Source organism: Syngnathus acus, chromosome 5, assembly GCF_901709675.1.
Source record: "Syngnathus acus chromosome 5, fSynAcu1.2, whole genome shotgun sequence".
NCBI lineage: Eukaryota > Metazoa > Chordata > Actinopteri > Syngnathiformes > Syngnathidae > Syngnathus > Syngnathus acus.
The window spans coordinates 14,063,635-14,080,457 of NC_051091.1; the positions used below are offsets into that span (position 1 = coordinate 14,063,635).

Here is a 16,823-nt window from a genome sequence, read left to right on the forward strand (position 1 = left end):
TTTCTAAAAAGGTTAATAATTCATGTACATGACGTAATACTTTTTTCTACAAAATTCAATAGATGACTCTCCAAGAGCAAGTATCATTTGCAGTGAAACACCTGCTGTAGTATACAAATGTGCAGGTCAATAGTCACATGTAAGGCACAAAATATTGATGCAGCATGCCACTGCATTTAAAAAAAAAAATTGGCGGGAAATTACACTTCCGGTATCGATATCGGATCGATATCGGGTATTTTGGGCAGGAAATACTTGGTATCGGATCGAATCCAAAATCATTGGTATCGCCCATCCCTACTGTACGACTGGTCTTTGAATGCACCCCGCTTCAATGGCAGAACGCGGATGAATTTAAAGACATCAAATGAGAATAATCCTTTATAAAAATTAAAATTGACTGACGCAAACGTGAGTTCTTTATGTTTTTATTGAAAACGACATAGTGCTGACGCCGTACGACGCCGTACGACATCGGTTTTTCGCTTTCCAAATAAGGCGTGCGCGCTCCCGCGGCAGGGGGAACAAGATCTCACGGGGGAACCAAATCAAGCACAACACCTGTTTGCAGAGAGGTCACTTTGCATGGTAATTAGTTGGATAATACATGTGTAAGAATTAAGGAGTTATCATGATGTCAAGTGAAAAAGAATAAAATACATGACAGGGGGTTAATGAAGATGCATGATTTTAATAATGAAAAATTGCAATGGCACAAACAAATGGTTAATTAACGATCCATGGAGCAAGGATTTGACATCTCTAGAAAATAAATTAGTTTTAAATAAATGACAAATTGAATGATTCACTGAACGCCAACAATTTTTTTTGCGGCACAATCGGTACCATTTTTGCAGCACAAACCAGCACAAACGAAACACAAACGAACGGCACTATTTTGGGTCGTTTGGAAGTAAACAGGGGGGCGGGGCTACCTGACGTCATCGCTATAAAATAAATGTGTAATATCTCCGAAACGGAAGCAGCACAAACGAAAATTTTTGCTGCACAAACCAGCACTAACGAAGCACAAACGAACGGTACTATTTTGGGTCCATTTGGACCGAAATGGGGGGCTGGGTGACGTCATCGCTATAAAATAAATGTGTAATATCTCCGAAACGGAAGCAGCACAAACGAAAATTTTTGCTGCACAAACCAGCACTAACGAAGCACAAACGAACGGTACCATTTTGGGTTCATTTTGAGCAGATGGGGGGCTGGGTGAACTCTGGATGACCTATAAAAGAATTGTTCATAACTAAAAAACCATAGCAGCACAAACGAAAATTTTTGCTGCACAAACCAGCACAAACGAAGCACAAACGAAACAGACTATTTTGCTTAGATTTTGCGTGGGGGGGGGGGGGGGGGCAGCTTCACGCAGGTCGCAGACCATAGCATAGACGTCTATACCTGAAAGTTTTTTAGACGTCTATTAGACGTCTATATGTGAAAGTTTTTTAGACGTCTATGGGATAGACGTCTATTAGACGTCTATAAGTGAAAGTTTAGACGTTTGAATGATGGCTAATAGTTATTAACGCGATTAGCGCTAATCGCTAGCTAGTGATCATTTGAACATCTAGACGTCTATTCAACATTGAGGTCCTCTTCAATACATTTAACCTGTGATCCTTACCTTTGTGTAGTTCCAGGATGTTGTGAAAATGCATTTGATTAGTGATGGTCCAGGGTGTGAAAATTTACATTTTTTAATATAAAAATAGGTTTCAGTAACAGTCATACTTATGTTAGCTGCAGATATAAATACACCTTTTGATGTTTAAATTAACCAAAACGATAATTGAACCTAAATAAAAACATTTTTGCAAACATTATCCAACCATCACAAATACAAATGTGGAATGTTTTTAAATCATGTTTAAAAATGTAAAAATATACATACAGTATTAAAAAATGGGGGCTATTTAATAGAACAAAACTACTAAGTTACAATAGAAATATACATATTTTATGTAGGACATATCAAACAAAACAATCAGCTCGGCAAAACACAAGGGGTAAACAATATAAACATCACTCTTGTGGGCTTTTGATAGCCCCCTTTGCTACTCAGCGCTGGAGCCCGTTTTAATTTTAAAGCATTGCGGTCCTTGTTTCATCATCCGTGGTCTCTGTGTGTGTCGCCAACAGCTTCTACAAAGATGAACTCGATGGACATCAGGCACCACCCATTGTAGACTTTGGGATTACTCTGTAAAAGAAATATGAATATGGGGAACCAAAAAAAAAGGACTACCTGTAAAATAGTTTTTCCTTGATGCATCTCATGTCAGTCGCACATTTCGAACATGAAGCAATCGCACAGGAACGAGCAGACAGGTTATTTTATTTTTTTATTTGCCAGCACTGTCAGAGCAGTCTTCCTGAGGGCCCTCTGCACGAGTCACACAAGCACGCATATTGAACGTTGTCATTGTCATTTGTGTAGAGTCTACAACAGAAGAAAAATGTCAACATTGAGCGCACCCACCACATCTAAAGCCTTCACTGTTGTCTTTTTTTAATCTACATTACAGATGTCAAACTAATCATACCTGTCCATGGTCTTGGAAACATGCAGGTCTTCAAATCAGTAGCCTCCTAACAAGACTGCTTTGCAATCTGCATACAAGGGATTATGAACAGAGTCTCAGAAGAGTGGAATTAAGAGTAGACAAAACTGAATTGAGGACTTTGTTTCTTGTAAATCAAGCAAAAAATAACTGAAAAGTCAGTAACTTTGACAGTACAGCAATTAAACCAACAGAACCCTACTGTCAGGGTCCGGGAGGTTTTTCTCTTATCCACAGGGGGCAGCCGTGAGCAGAGTGGCAGAGAACCCACAGGTGTGGCTGGACAAGCAGGACAGGACCACAAGGCGCGGACACAGACGGGAGACAACAGTAGACACCGACAGGGAGAAACACACGGGCAGGGCTTAAATACATAAGGTAACAAGAGGAAGCAGGTGACAGACATTATGGTGATGAAGGGGTGTGGCTGAGGGAAGTTGCCGGCCGAGCGTGCTCTGGCATGGGCGTGACACTGTCATTCAGTCTTGCATCCTGTTTGTTATTTATTTCCTTGGACATCGTGTCAAAGGTGTCCAGATCAGTCATGGGCACCGTCCAGTCTCCGCGTCACATTCTGAACGAGAATTGAGGCTCCTCAGCCCAGAGATTGCCAGAAGGGGCTCCACGATGACCTTCAGAAACTCTGAGAATAAAGAGAAGTAGAAATAAAATACTCACTTAAATTACTGCAGCTATGACATCTTTTTAAATGACTAATGCCTACAAAAAAACCCTCTTACTTTTCCCTGTCATGGGCATTTCACACTCACTTCCTAGCTGTTGAAGAATGAAGCAAATGTTAGCTGCAAGATTCAAATGAACCATTCTCCAATGATAAACTTTGCCCTGTTTTGAAAAAAAAAATCGGTGGCATTCTGTCTGTGCCTTTGAATGTGGTGCAAATTAATTTGGCTGTTGTACATATCCAATCACGTTATTTTAAAATAGTACTGATAAAATTGCTTGTTCTACAAGTTGTTGTCCAAATGATGAAAATGTACAGGGTAAACCTGGGTTTTATTTTGCACTTTGACATCCGCCATGGTTTCCAGAGTGTGAAAGTCAAGGCAATGACATGTCATGAATGCAAGTTCCATATTGAAGATTGCAATTACAACATACGCTTTTTGCAAATGCGTGACAGTAGCTAAGCATACACAAGTAAGTATTCAAACCACCAATAACAGATCAATTTCCAAAGGTAACGCAAGGCAGTTAAGATTTCTACTACAATCAAGAATAAATCAAAAATCAATCTGTACTTTGTGGATTCCGGTCAGTTTTTAAGACAGATGCTCCTCTTACCTCCAGGCTTGGAGTCTGAAAAAGAGGGAAAGGGAAAAAGAAGATGTCTGATTTGACAATTCACCCATTAACCGCTGTTAATAACATGACACAACACAATTTAAACTTTTGTAGTGATTTGCCTTAGAGTTCCGAGCCCTGTTGAGCGCAAAACAAAGTTAGGTGCACATTTTAATGACATCAGAAGATAAACACCTACTTTTTCACATGCCACTCCTTGAGCTAAATCTGGAGTCACAAACCACAACATGGGTAAAAAGGGAAATTACATCTTTGCCATGCCATCAGAAAATCTCAAATTTGTGATCTACACACACACAATCAGCAAGGTGGCTAGATTTGAGGAAAAGGGGGTGACTTATTTGCAAACGATTACATAGAAACCTGGAATAGAGTGAAATGGAACGGAGTGACAATTCTATTGACGATGTACAGTATATGTGAGGCAGTCGAACAAAATCCTGTACAATTTTTGGGGCTGAAAAGTAGTACATGTCCGGGGAAAAGAGGACGTCTGGTCACCCTAGATATATTGGATAACAATATGCACTGCCGTCACAGATCGGGGCGGCCATTATTGTTTAGGTGGCAAAAAGCCTTGTCCGCTGCCACTAGACTCGTGAGGATGGCAGCCTGGGTGGGTGTCGTGAGTGATTATTTCGTCCAGTTGGACCAAGAAAGCCGCAAGAGATACATTGAAAAGTTGAAAAAATATAACATTCGTGTTGATCCGCTGTGGAAACCAAGTAAGAAAGCCACCAGCTCAAGCGTAGCAGGAGCTGGGACAGCAAGCGTTTGGTCCTCTGATAAGGCGATTTTCCGCCAGTAACATATCCAGACATTTACAACTATTTGATAGATTGTTCAAGTTCATATACCAAGGAAGACCTCAGAGCCTACAAGAATTTGCAACAATATCACTACTGACTGCTGGTTATGTCCATTCCGTTCAGTCACAGCCAGTGGAGCGAAACGGAGAAGATGCCAGCCATGGCAGTACATGATATAATAATAATAATATATCATAATTGTAGATGTGTGAACCATCTAATTATTAGAAACTAGCAATTGGACAAACATACTGTAATGAAGCTGTGTAATTATGCATTCCTTAGGACATGGCCGAGTAGCAGCAAGAAAAAGGGAATATCCGAGCAATAATAATAAACTTTATTTTACAGGCTCTTGGCTCACAGGGTAAAAACCAAACATAAAATATATTAAAATAAATAAAGAGTACATTTCAAATGTTATGAGAGGCACTCATGCCAGCGTCCTCTGATGGTGGATGTGTACCTTTATAGCACTACATCCAGTATACCTCACAAATGAATGTTGACGTCAATAAAACAAAATTATGTACTTCCCACAAAGTGATTTGAGCAGATATAAGAATGGATAGTTGGCTTCCAAAGCTTGGAGCTAGTGATGTGCATGAACGGGAAATGCAAATCACTCACTGACGCGTTTACTCATAGATCCGTTCAGTTGATGAACGGGCAAGGCAATTCAGGGAAGTTACGTCATTTTCTTCTTCGTTTTGTTATACGGCGAGGTGGCTGGCACCAGCTTCAATGCGCATTTCCGACACCTACTGTGTGGGATAAATTACGTTATTGCATGAAGTCATACGAACTGAAAAAAGAACGAATCATTTCAGGAAGTGATCCGTTCACTCACGTTCACTGAAAAGATTCCTTCTTTTGAACGAATCGTTCACTCACCTGCCAACACTAGACATTAGACGACGTCATTTCCGTTGAGGCTCTTTCATAAAGACTTGGGCGGCCAGTCCCAGCGTCTCGAGTTGGAGCGTTTTGCATTTTTGGGGTTCTCGGAATCTGGGGTCAATCAGAGCCATCTAAACCGCAAACATGGTGAGTGCGTTCGCACATTCAAGTTAAGCCGACGAAGTCTTCAACGCAACGACCATTGCCGGCATTTTGCTCACAGTTTGCCACTCAATGGACCGAGGGACGCCGGATAATGGCGACTGGGCGCGGGAAGCCGGAAGGCTCGTCCGGTCCGTCAAACTTGGGCACGTGGGCTTGCGTTCTCAACACATTCACCCGTCGTCTTCACCTAGGGAAGACGATGACGATTTGCGTCCAATTCCGGACTTGTCTCGTGATTTGTGCGCGCTAACATGTCTAGCATGGCGGCTAGTCGGCAAGCGACATTGGACAACGTCGCTTGCCGAATGTCTTCGTCCTGCAAATGCGAAGTTTGCAAGAGAACTGGTCAAAATGTCTTCCGATGAAACCAACAAGGATTTGCTCATTGCTCCTAACTGCTCGGTCAAGGTGACGCTCGAAGCGCACGCAAACATCTCCCAGTGCTCTCCCCTACTGAGGGTGCAACTATTCCCCATCCATACTGCGCAGAGATATGGGGAAACTACAAAGCCTCAGGACAAATCACGCCTTTACAAAAGAAGGCCATTAGAATTATAAACAAATCCGATTACCTTGAACATACTAACAAGCTATTTCTTAAATCACAAATTCTTTAATTCAAATATTTGGTAGATTATCAAACTACTCAAATCATGCTCAAAGTGAAGCAAAGTTTTTGCCTAAAAAAATTCAAAAGCAGTTTCACCTACAAAACAGTGATGACAAACTAAGGGATAATGACAGCAAGTTTACTCTACCCAAACATAAATTAACTAGGAAAAGCTTTTGTATCTCCATTGCAGGTGTTAAACTCTGGAACAATATGAGTCAAAACCTAAAACAATGCTCAAGTATGGTGATGTTTAAAAAGAAATTTAAAGAATTGACTCTTCTGAGCTACAAACACATTGAAATTTCACAAATTAATGGCATTTTTTAACTTTAATTTTTAAGATTTTTCTCCTTTTTTATTCACGGGAAAGTCACAACAATAAATTAACAACGCTGTTAGAGGTAACTACAAATTTCATTTTTTGTCTTAAATTAGATAGGGTGTGGGATTAAATAAATCTTACTTCTTCCCACTCCTTTTCAAACAAGTAAACTCTGCCCATTTTGTGCAGTAGATCGTTTTCTGTTTATACGTAGTATTTATACAAAGTCATAATTTAAATTACTTTCACCTTGTTTTTGCTTTTTATTTTATTTGTCTTCATTTGATGTATATTTTATATGTTTGAAACAAATAAAATTCATTGATTCATTTTCTGAACCGCTCATCCTCACGGTCACAAGTTTCGATATCTGTTTTGATAGTCGTTTCAAGCTACAAAGTGCTCTCAGAATTTCATCATCAGAGTTTCAGCCTCTCATTTGAATCTCCAATTTGTCATCATTCATAAAAGCAGCGTTGGTTTTATTTGTCATGATAGACTTTCTGATAATTTTCTGACCGACTGAACCAAGAAGTCAGTCGTCATCATCATCGAATGTACGTTTTCTGTGCTGGCAATTTCAAATAAGGTCCTGTTGTTGGTTAAAAGGTATGTAAATATATCATCATCCAATTAATTGAATTCTATGTGCCAACTAATGAAAGCGTCCATAGATTGAGGTGATCAATTGATCGATAGCTGGACTTTTTTATTGGACTTAATTTTATTTATTAATTTTGACGCACAGCGAATTGTGATTTTATTTTCTTCTCTGGTTGAAAGAATTTTGTGTTTCTGGCTGCTGACTAAATGGGAAACTCAAAAGTTTACTGCGTGCGTGCGAGTGATGCGGTTGTTTTTTTTGTTTTGTTCAGACTGTGGGCAAGAGCAGCAAGATGCTGCAGCACATCGACTTCCGCATGAGGTGCATCCTGCAGGACGGCCGCATCTTCATCGGCACCTTCAAGGCCTTCGACAAGCACATGAACCTCATCCTATGCGACTGTGACGAATTCCGCAAGATCAAGTAAGCGCCGCCTCTGAACGTGCGTGATAAGCTACGCACAAACATGCGCGTGCCTGCGCAGGCCCAAGAACTCCAAGCAGCCCGAGAGGGAGGAGAAGCGTGTCCTGGGCTTGGTCCTGCTGAGAGGGGAGAACCTGGTCTCCATGACTGTGGAGGGCCCGCCGCCCAAAGACGTAAGGAAGTGCTGCCCGCCTGCCCACCGCACTTGACCCAGACGCCACACGTTCGCACTTCATTCTCAGCATTCGCACCTTTGACTTTGTTTCCATTGACTGTCCATTGCCTTTACCCCGCAGACAGGCATCGCCCGCGTCCCTCTGGCAGGCGTGGCCGGCGGCCCCGGTGTGGGACGGGCGGCGGGCCGCGGCGTCCCGGCTGGTGCACCGATGCCCCAGGCCCCCGCCGGGCTTGCGGGACCAGTCAGAGGAGTTGGTGGTCCTTCGCAGCAGGTAAGGCACCTGTGACGGCGTCCGCTGGAACTCGCTCGCTGATCGAGTTGGGGGTTTGTCTCGCAGGTGATGACGCCACAGGGCCGAGGGACAGTTGCCGCCGCTGCTGTAGGCGCTAGCATTGCGGGGGCGCCCACGCAGTATCCGCCCGGACGAGGTGCCCCGCCTCCGATGGGGCGCGGGGCCCCGCCTCCTGGTAAGTGTGGCTTTCGTTTGGTGTCTTTGCTTGGTTTTGAAGAGGGACCCCCGCACCCCACCAGAGAATTGTAATATTTTTCTAATTAAATCATAAAACGATGAAGGCTGCTCAGTCAAGTCGGTGATGTGCAGTCAACAAAGCCCAGCTCGACAGTAGTTGGGTTTTCTGGATTTTGTTTTTAAGCAGATTTAGTGTAAATGGACAACATGAACATTCAGAACAGGGTGCATGGTGTTATGAGCATTTGAGTTGATGTGTCCCCATATGGGACCCTGATAGGGAGGTTAAGATGTGCTTGGTTCTTGTGTGCAGGTATGATGGGTCCTCCCCCTGGCATGCGGCCCCCGATGGGTCCTCCCATGGGCATGCCCCCGGGCAGAGGGGCTCCCATGGGCATGCCTCCCCCGGGCATGAGGCCGCCTCCCCCCGGCATGAGAGGTACGCGCCTCTGCGGCGGTGGCAGAATCCCAAAGCGGAATCCTTCATTTGCTGTCTGTTTTGTTTTTGTGGCAGGACCACCCCCTCCCGGCCTGAGACCGCCCCCACGTCCTTAAAAGATGCATGCTGTACAATGTTCCTGTTTTCTTGCTGGTTTTGACTCTTAAGGTTTTTTTAAATTATTTTTAATAAAGGTGAACGTTCTCTCCATGATTGTTGCTCTGCTTACCACTTGAATTGAAACAGCCAAGAAATTTTATGGAATGAAGTGATCACACTGCAATTTAAAGTCCAGTGTCATCATGAAACAAATATAATAACCTGTAATCGGCATAAAATGCTAACCTTAAATACAATCAAATGTGTGGGATTACCAAAAGTTATTACTGGCTGAATCAAATTACAAATGAAATATCTGGTACGATTAAAAATAATTGAATGCATAAAACCAAACTTGAATGACTGTGAAGAGCAGGAAATGCAAGAATGAAGATTACACAAAAGTACCAGAAACAGCTATACTTATCTCCCACAATACCACTGTGCTATATGTCCGTGAAACATCAACAATTATCTGGATACCTGAATTTTAGTGAGGTTGATACAAATATTCCGTTTTGTGTATATATTTCATAGATTGTTTATCTAACAAAATACACACCAACAATAAAATAGACAATACGAAACAAAATCCTGTGAAGTCCCATGAGTTGCATAGATTTTTACAGGCAGTACCAAACATGAATGGTGAGGAACACTTTCAAATGATACATGCATACTGCATTCAAAACAACAAAGTAGGCAAACTAAAGAAAGGAAAGTAACAAGACAATGAAAGAAACTGTACATCAACTCAAATGGGAAAGTTTGGTCATCGCCAAATCACACCCCCTAAAAAGAATCCAGTCACGCGCGTGTGGTCGGGCGGTCATGTGACCCGGAAGCAGGAGCAGAAGCAACAGAAGAAGGTAAGACGGCACTTGTTTCATGATGTTAAGAAGGACATGACACGATTACAAACGTATTTACCCGGTGACACGTAGCGAAGGCATTTGATTGTGACTGCTAAAATTCTCTGATTTTGCACTGAGGTAATGAAGCACTTAGCCAATCCGTTGGCAACCACTGCATCCGTGTTTCTTTGAAACAAACTCAGATGCTTTAAAATATAGAAGACAACCTGCACGTCCAAGTACATGCAAAGAACATCAACACACGCTGAGTACCGTAAATGAGACTGCAAACCTAGGCAATGTTGGTGCCCCCTCTTCTCCCCATTGGATGTTTATTGAACTTTCGTATTGTTACTGTTGTCATTCTTGTTTAGGGTAAAGTTCAAATGAGATTGTGGGGTAAGTTATTCGTAAGGGCACAAACTGTACTCTCAGGGCACAGTTTATTGAGTGAGTGAGAAATGGTCACAAAGTTTGAACGAGTCATCCGACTGGGATAGAATGACATAATTGATCACTGTAGCTAGTGTACACTTTACTCAAAATGGCAGAAAAAAAGATTCAGCATAAACAGTAAAACTTGTAGCACAAAAACCCTCTTTTTGCAGAATCCCCTCACACGCAGCACAGCCACCAAAGGGTGGCTTTGGGTCGCTCACACTGCTGGGAAGTGAGAGGAATGTGTTATACTAAAATCCCTGCTCAAATGAATTACCTGTACACACTTAAAAGCAATTAAAGCCAAAAGGAAGTATAAAAAAACCTCAAGAATTGAAAAAAATGTTGTGACTATGTAGTATTACAAATAAAGCGGTTAAAAAAAGCTTGCTTCTTGGGCCACATTTCTCGTGCTCGTCACAAGATAATTGTTCTGTGGGAGTTGTGGCTAGCTCCTTTTGCCGGCAAACAAGCAGAGAAGCTTCTAAATGACGTGATGTCACAAGCCCAAACACGCAATGACTTCAAAACTTCCAATGATTGTAGGGCTCCTGATGTCACGTAACGACTTCGAATGTGTTTGAAGAAACAAACAAAAGCTCAATGTTGAGGAGGCTGGCTGCGCTCATTTTGTGCAAGTCACAGGTCCCAATCTCGTGCATATTTTCCGAAGTGTTTCTTGAGCTCTTCAACGATGAGTAGAAGAATGGGCTTCAAACGAGCTGGAATATGTGGCTCAACGAAGCGTCATCAAGCCTTCAATCTAAGAACTTGCTTTCCTTCAAATTGTGCCCGAACCGACTTGTGGCTTTGGGGCTTCAGTGCAAGTAACATGCGTGACATCGAGTGCAAGACAAAAGTCTAAGCCACTTCGGTCACTCAAGAAGACCTTCACACACTTTTCTTATCTTTAAGGAATAAATGTTCAATTAAATGTGATACCAATCAGTGAAGTAATTACAGAAAATTGTGTGATGTAATTTAAATTGACAAATCTTTCCTGAAACCTGCCATTTTGTTTTTCAAAATGAAATGGCTGGTTTCATAATATTTACCGGTTTGTTCCGTAACATGTCGAAAAATGTTGCTCATTGGTTTCCAAAGAAAGGCCAATATTTGGATATTTACTGTTCAGAAGCTGCACTTCAGAGCAGTTTCAAATTAAAAAAAGTATCGAAACAATTCAGCTGTGATAAAAAATAATCCTCAATGAATTGGATCATTGGTTACTTGTTGATTCATGGTTGCGGGTCGACATGGATTGAGCGCAAGTGTGGTCTAATGATGTCACTTCCTGTCAGATGGCGGCAGTGGTGCTGTTGTACTTGCTGTTGGCGAGGATGAGCGAAGCAGCGCCGACCCACGATGAGGTAGTCAACCTTCCCGGGCTTCCCAAGCAGCCGGGCTTCCGGCACTTCTCGGGTTACCTCAGTGTGGCGGGCGGCAAGCATCTGCACTACTGGTGAGCGCACGCGCACGACGAGGGTAGGCACGCCGCATGCTCAGCCGCCGACTTTCTTCCGGCAGGTTCGTCGAGTCTCAGAACTCTCCGGCGTCCGACCCGGTCGTGCTTTGGCTCAACGGCGGTCCCGGCTGCAGCTCGCTGGACGGGTTGCTGACGGAGCACGGACCCTTCCTGGTAGGTGGCCAATTTTAACTTGGGAATGTTTCCACGTGCCGGCCGTCGCTTGAGCAAGCAATCTTGTCGTCTTGAGTGATGTGATAGACTGGAGCCAGATGCTCCGTGATATTTGAACGGGCTGTTTCTGACCCTTCTGACGTGTAACATGGACGTCCTGCGGCTTGTTGTGTAGGTGGAGGATGACGGCGCCACGCTGAGAGAAAACACACAATCCTGGAACAAGGTCACGACCCTTCTTGCACGTCTGGCTCGGCTTGGTTTGCGTCCTCCCTAGTCCATCTCCAGAAAACTTTACAATTGTCATCCTTTCTTTACACGTCGCTCCCCCTCCGATCTATTTAGCGCTTTTTAATTTGGCTGGCTTTGCCGACTGTTTTGGTTTTTTCTACCCATGACCACAATTCAGCTTAAGACAAAGATAAAGACAAATCCGGAATCTGTCGATTTTGTTGTGTTGTTGCTTTCAGATCGCCAACATGCTGTACCTGGAGTCTCCGGCGGGGGTGGGCTTCTCCTACTCTGATAATGGCACCTACGCCACCAATGACACGGAGGTGTGTGTGTGTGTGGGGGGGTGCTCACCACAGGCCGCCTGCACGCCTCCCGCCGGTCCTGGCGACTTGCTGATGGCTGTCGTTTTTCCGGTTCTGCCTGTCTCAGGTGTCCATTCTCAACTACTTGGCGCTGAAAGAGTTCTTCCGTCTTTTCCCCGAGCTGAGCACCAACCCGCTTTTCCTGATGGGAGAAAGCTACGGCGGCATTTACGTGCCCACGTTGGCCGAGAGAGTCATGGAGGACGCTGCTCTCAACCTTCAGGTGAGGTCGCCGCCGATTGACGGGCTCTGCTTTCAGCACCTGGGAAAGCTTGTCTGAAGACAGATGGCTCTTGGAAGTGCAAGCGGAACTTCACCACCCTTTTGCCGGTGCACACCAGGGCATGGCGGTGGGCAATGGGATGTCAAGCTACAAGCTGAACGACAACTCGCTGGTGTACTTTGCGTACTACCACGGCCTGCTGGGAAGCCATCTGTGGAGCCGCCTGCAGGCGTGGTGCTGCCGCCGAGGCAGATGCGACTTCCATCAAAATCCCGACGTCAACTGCTCGGCTGCCGTGAGTCCGGCCGCAAAGGTCCGGCCAAGACGCCGCGGCTGGCGTGACGCCTCTTTGCTTTGCTCACAGCTGGTTGAGGTTCAGGACATCATCTACGGCTCGGGGCTCAACATGTACAACCTCTACGCGCCTTGTCCGGGGGGCGCTGCCCACAGGTTCAGGTCAGATGGCCGCCGACCCGGCTTGCTCCGCTCAATGTCAGCATCGGCGCCTCTGATTGCATCTGCCGTTCCTGATCGGCCTCTTGCCTCTTTTCAGTGCGGAGCGAGGCGAGCTGGTGGTGCGGGACCTGGGCAACGTCTTCATCCATCTCGAGTGGACGCAGATGTGGAAGAAGGTATTTTAGACTGAGATTAAAATCACAGTGAATGAAATGTAATTCTTCCGAGAGTCCTCTTGCTTCAACTTGTACAGCGAGACCACTTCAAAGTGTCACGGTAGCCTCATTTGATGACTTTTTGTGTGGCTATTGGGTGAAATTGGAGCCTGTTCGCCATCAGTGTCGTGCCGTAGTCGCATCGACTCCTTTGCGGCCCCCTGGTGCACATTCAAAGCGTCAATGTCTTTGGCCGCTCTCTCATGCGTTTGAGCTTGAGTTCTCTGCACTTGCGAGACAAACTGGAGAGCTCGGCTTTCTATTTTCTTCCGCATCACGTGGAAATTTCTCCAGAAAAGTCTGTGTATTCTTGAATTGTTGTCACAAAGGCTTTGAATTTTTCTAATATCACCAGAATAAACAAACGAGTAAAGAAGTCACCTAGGAAAACAATAAAAGAAGAGCTAGCACAAAACAATCAATTCCAACAAAAGGCATCTGTTGCTGGCCTCTAACGGGGAGGTGCAGCATATGGAGAGATCAGAACCAAGTGGAAGACATTCAAGTTTTCTTCACACAACTCTCCCACCAACACATTTGCTCCATTTCAGAAGCTGCGAGGCCTGGCGTCCGGCAAGACACGCGTGCACCTGGAGCCACACTGCACCAACTCCACACCCGCTACTCGCTTCCTCAACGACCCGCATGTGCGACGCGCCCTGCACATCAGCCCCAATGCGCCCGACTGGACCATCTGCAGGTGACACTGATGTTCTTGGAACGCTAAGCGGCCACCTTGGGACAGATGAGGCTAAAAATGTCATGTTGCAAGACAAAAACGTCCGATTTCAATCCTCAAAACAATTCAAAGGTTTTAGCCCGGCACGCACGTGTGAATGTTTCTTCAGAGTACACCCCCCCACACACTGCAATATGCATCGCCCATCCGCAATAATCCCCAGGCTAAACGTTCACACTTCTGTCTTTGACAGTTCCGAGGTGTACCTCAACTATGGCCGGCTGTATCTGGACGTCAGCAAGCAATACCTCAAGCTTCTGGCAGCGCTGGTACGACGACGGCGTGCTCACTGCATTCCGCTTGACGTTGATATTCCTCAACAGAAGTTCTGCGTGTGTGCATGTGTGTAGAAGTACCGCGTGCTGGTGTACAATGGCGATGTGGACATGGCTTGTAACTTCATGGGCGACGAGTGGTTCGTGGAGTCCTTGAACCAGGAGGTTAGTGGACTCGAGCAAAAACGACCCACGGTCGTCAGACGAATGTGCAAGGAAGGACATTCGCATGAATGTGACGCTAATTGGGAGCCTCTCGCTCGCACACAGGTGCAGGTGAGCCGGCGCCCGTGGCTGTACGAGGATGAGGACGGTCGTCAGGTGGGCGGCTTCGTCAAAGAGTTCAACAACTTGGCCTTCCTCACTGTCAAGGTAAATGACGTTGCCTTTCGCGCCCGTCGGCCCAACCATAAACTCTACCCCCGCAGGGTTCGGGTCACATGGTGCCGACGGACAAACCTGTGGCAGCGTTTGCTGTCTTCTCCAGATTCGTCAACAAGCAACCTTTCTGAGCATCAGCCTCGTTCCCATGGTACTGAGCTATGCTGTGTGATTGGCTGCCTGTTACCATGGTGACTCGCACTGCCCACCTGATCCCAAGACTTGGGTTCCTGCTGCTGATTGTTGTTGTTGTTTTTACTTCAAAGGGAAATCACAAATAAAAGCTTCATCTTAAGTGCGACCGTTGGAATTTTTGACAAATGTTTCAAACTTTGATTTAAATGAAAGTATTTCTCGATGTGATGAAAACGAAAATCAACCTTGTTCATTAATTGTCCAATGGTGATAATTGTCACAACTGTGCTGTCAAATATATTGTCCTAACTTGCTTTTCTGTGGTGTCCTGCCGCTTGGCAAACAGGCGTGATGTCAAGGAAAGTGTTAGTGCTAGAAAGGAACCGATGGCTTTTGCCTTCTCGTGATGGGGCTTCGTAGTGCACTCGCAACTCTAATTTTTGCAAGACAAAAATGAAAATGCTCAAGTGATAGTAATAGAAGTCAAAACATGACTAAGTCAATTCACCGCCGCGTTAATTTTTTGTTTATGGAGGAAGTAAATCCTCCGGTTTTCCTCCGTTATTGTGTGAAGGCGATGACTTTCACACATACCGTAATTTTCCATGTATAATACGCCCCCATGTATAATACGCACCCTAAAAATGGCAAGTCGATGCTGGAAAAAAGCCTGTATCCATGTATAATACGCACCCAAATTTTGACTCTTACTTAAGTCCGTAAACGTAAAATTATTTCAGAAAAAAGATCATCTTTGGGAACAACCGGAGGTTATTCTGCCGGTCAGTATCACTGCGCATGCGGTAGCAAACTCGATAGCGAAGAAATATGTGAGACTCTCAACGGGATCACCAATATTTGAGTGATGTTCCAGTTATTTATTATCTTTCTGTGTGTTCACAATTGTCATGGTGATCTTTCTGGTGATTTCTTAACTAGGCTGGATGTATTTTGTTTGTTGGCGTTGATTTCTCCGACTGCCCAGAAAGGCACCACCGCGATCAGTTAGGTAAAAATGAAAAGAGAGGAAAGTGACGTGCGGACATGTGAAAAAGGCGGCTCTGTATGGGAGAGAAGTTGAAAAGGAATAAAAACACCCTTGGAAACCAAAACTTGCCCCTCGTCGTGACTCGGAGCCGCAACAAATGTTTCGGATTTGTGTAGGGTACATTGTGACAGCAAACGAGCAGGTGATCGAGCAAGCGTCTGATACGAGAGCATTGTGTTTGTATGGAGCGTGTTTGAAGTGAACAGCAGAGACGAAAGGAACAAGGCAAAGTGTTGTGAAATAAAATATTACCTGTAATACGCATTTAGGTTTAGAACTGAACTCTCGCTCTTTAGTATATAGCTGACGTGTCTTGCGCATCCGTTCTGCGCATACTGTCATGGCAGCCTCCGTATGATATCCGGTCTGCGATGGAGATTAAAAAACAAACAATATTTGACAATAACACACCATCAAGGATTGCACCATCGCATCAAACGATGTGTCGTCAATTATGAATTTTACTGACTAAGTGTGTTGGACAGGATGGCTGAATGCGATGCGCGATTGACAACAAACAAGAAGAAAGGTGATTTCAAGTTTTATTTCGAGGGAGATTTTCTTCAAAAATTGTTGTACCCATGTATAATGCGCACCCCAGATTTTAGGACAATAAATGAGTTCAATTTTGCGCATTATACATGGGAAAAGACGGTATGTTATTCTACACCACAGGTGTCAAACTCAAGGCCCAGGGGCCAGATACGACATAATTTTATGTGGCCCGCGAAGACAAATTGTGCATCAAATTCGTGTGTCATTACTAGAATTGCAAATTGTCTTCACTTTTAATAATATCTGTTTTTTTAAATATTTGACCAGTTTTTACTAGTCTGATTTGAAAAATAGTTATTTGTCAGTTTGTTTTGTAGCTTTTACTGTGTATAACATGAGGTGC

General features: G+C 44.4%; 2 protein-coding genes and 1 long non-coding RNA gene across 6 annotated transcripts; 2 read left to right on the plus strand and 1 right to left on the minus strand.

Annotated features, from left to right (window-relative positions):
- Positions 1 to 158: 158 nt before the first annotated feature.
- Positions 159 to 2,633, minus strand: LOC119123485. Its single transcript, XR_005098074.1, has 3 exons — positions 2,562 to 2,633; positions 2,040 to 2,458; positions 159 to 170 (listed from the first exon to the last, which is right to left on the minus strand). It is a non-coding gene; the product is annotated as an uncharacterized LOC119123485 (long non-coding RNA).
- A 2,992-nt stretch (positions 2,634 to 5,625) lies between these two features.
- LOC119123455 (small nuclear ribonucleoprotein-associated protein B') lies at positions 5,626 to 9,040 on the plus strand. The gene is made up of 7 exons (XM_037252625.1): positions 5,626 to 5,761; positions 7,590 to 7,741; positions 7,803 to 7,914; positions 8,038 to 8,190; positions 8,257 to 8,386; positions 8,702 to 8,827; positions 8,903 to 9,040. The coding sequence occupies exons 1-7, from the start codon at positions 5,759 to 5,761 to the stop codon at positions 8,941 to 8,943; spliced, it is 717 nt and encodes a 238-aa protein (XP_037108520.1). The 5' UTR covers positions 5,626 to 5,758; the 3' UTR covers positions 8,944 to 9,040.
- A 695-nt stretch (positions 9,041 to 9,735) lies between these two features.
- ctsa (cathepsin A) lies at positions 9,736 to 15,043 on the plus strand. 4 transcript variants are annotated; one of them, XM_037252559.1, is made up of 14 exons: positions 9,736 to 9,795; positions 11,520 to 11,680; positions 11,746 to 11,857; positions 12,033 to 12,083; positions 12,328 to 12,414; positions 12,521 to 12,676; positions 12,795 to 12,971; positions 13,041 to 13,132; positions 13,230 to 13,308; positions 13,899 to 14,047; positions 14,280 to 14,355; positions 14,437 to 14,526; positions 14,632 to 14,733; positions 14,790 to 15,043. In XM_037252559.1, the coding sequence occupies exons 2-14, from the start codon at positions 11,520 to 11,522 to the stop codon at positions 14,871 to 14,873; spliced, it is 1,416 nt and encodes a 471-aa protein (XP_037108454.1). In that variant the 5' UTR covers positions 9,736 to 9,795; the 3' UTR covers positions 14,874 to 15,043. The 4 variants fall into 4 exon arrangements, with proteins under 4 accessions (XP_037108454.1, XP_037108453.1, XP_037108455.1 ...); XM_037252558.1 differs by having other exon boundaries at positions 9,737 to 9,795; positions 11,516 to 11,680; XM_037252560.1 differs by having other exon boundaries at positions 9,737 to 9,795; positions 11,516 to 11,680; positions 13,902 to 14,047.
- The last annotated feature ends 1,780 nt before the right edge of the window (positions 15,044 to 16,823 follow it).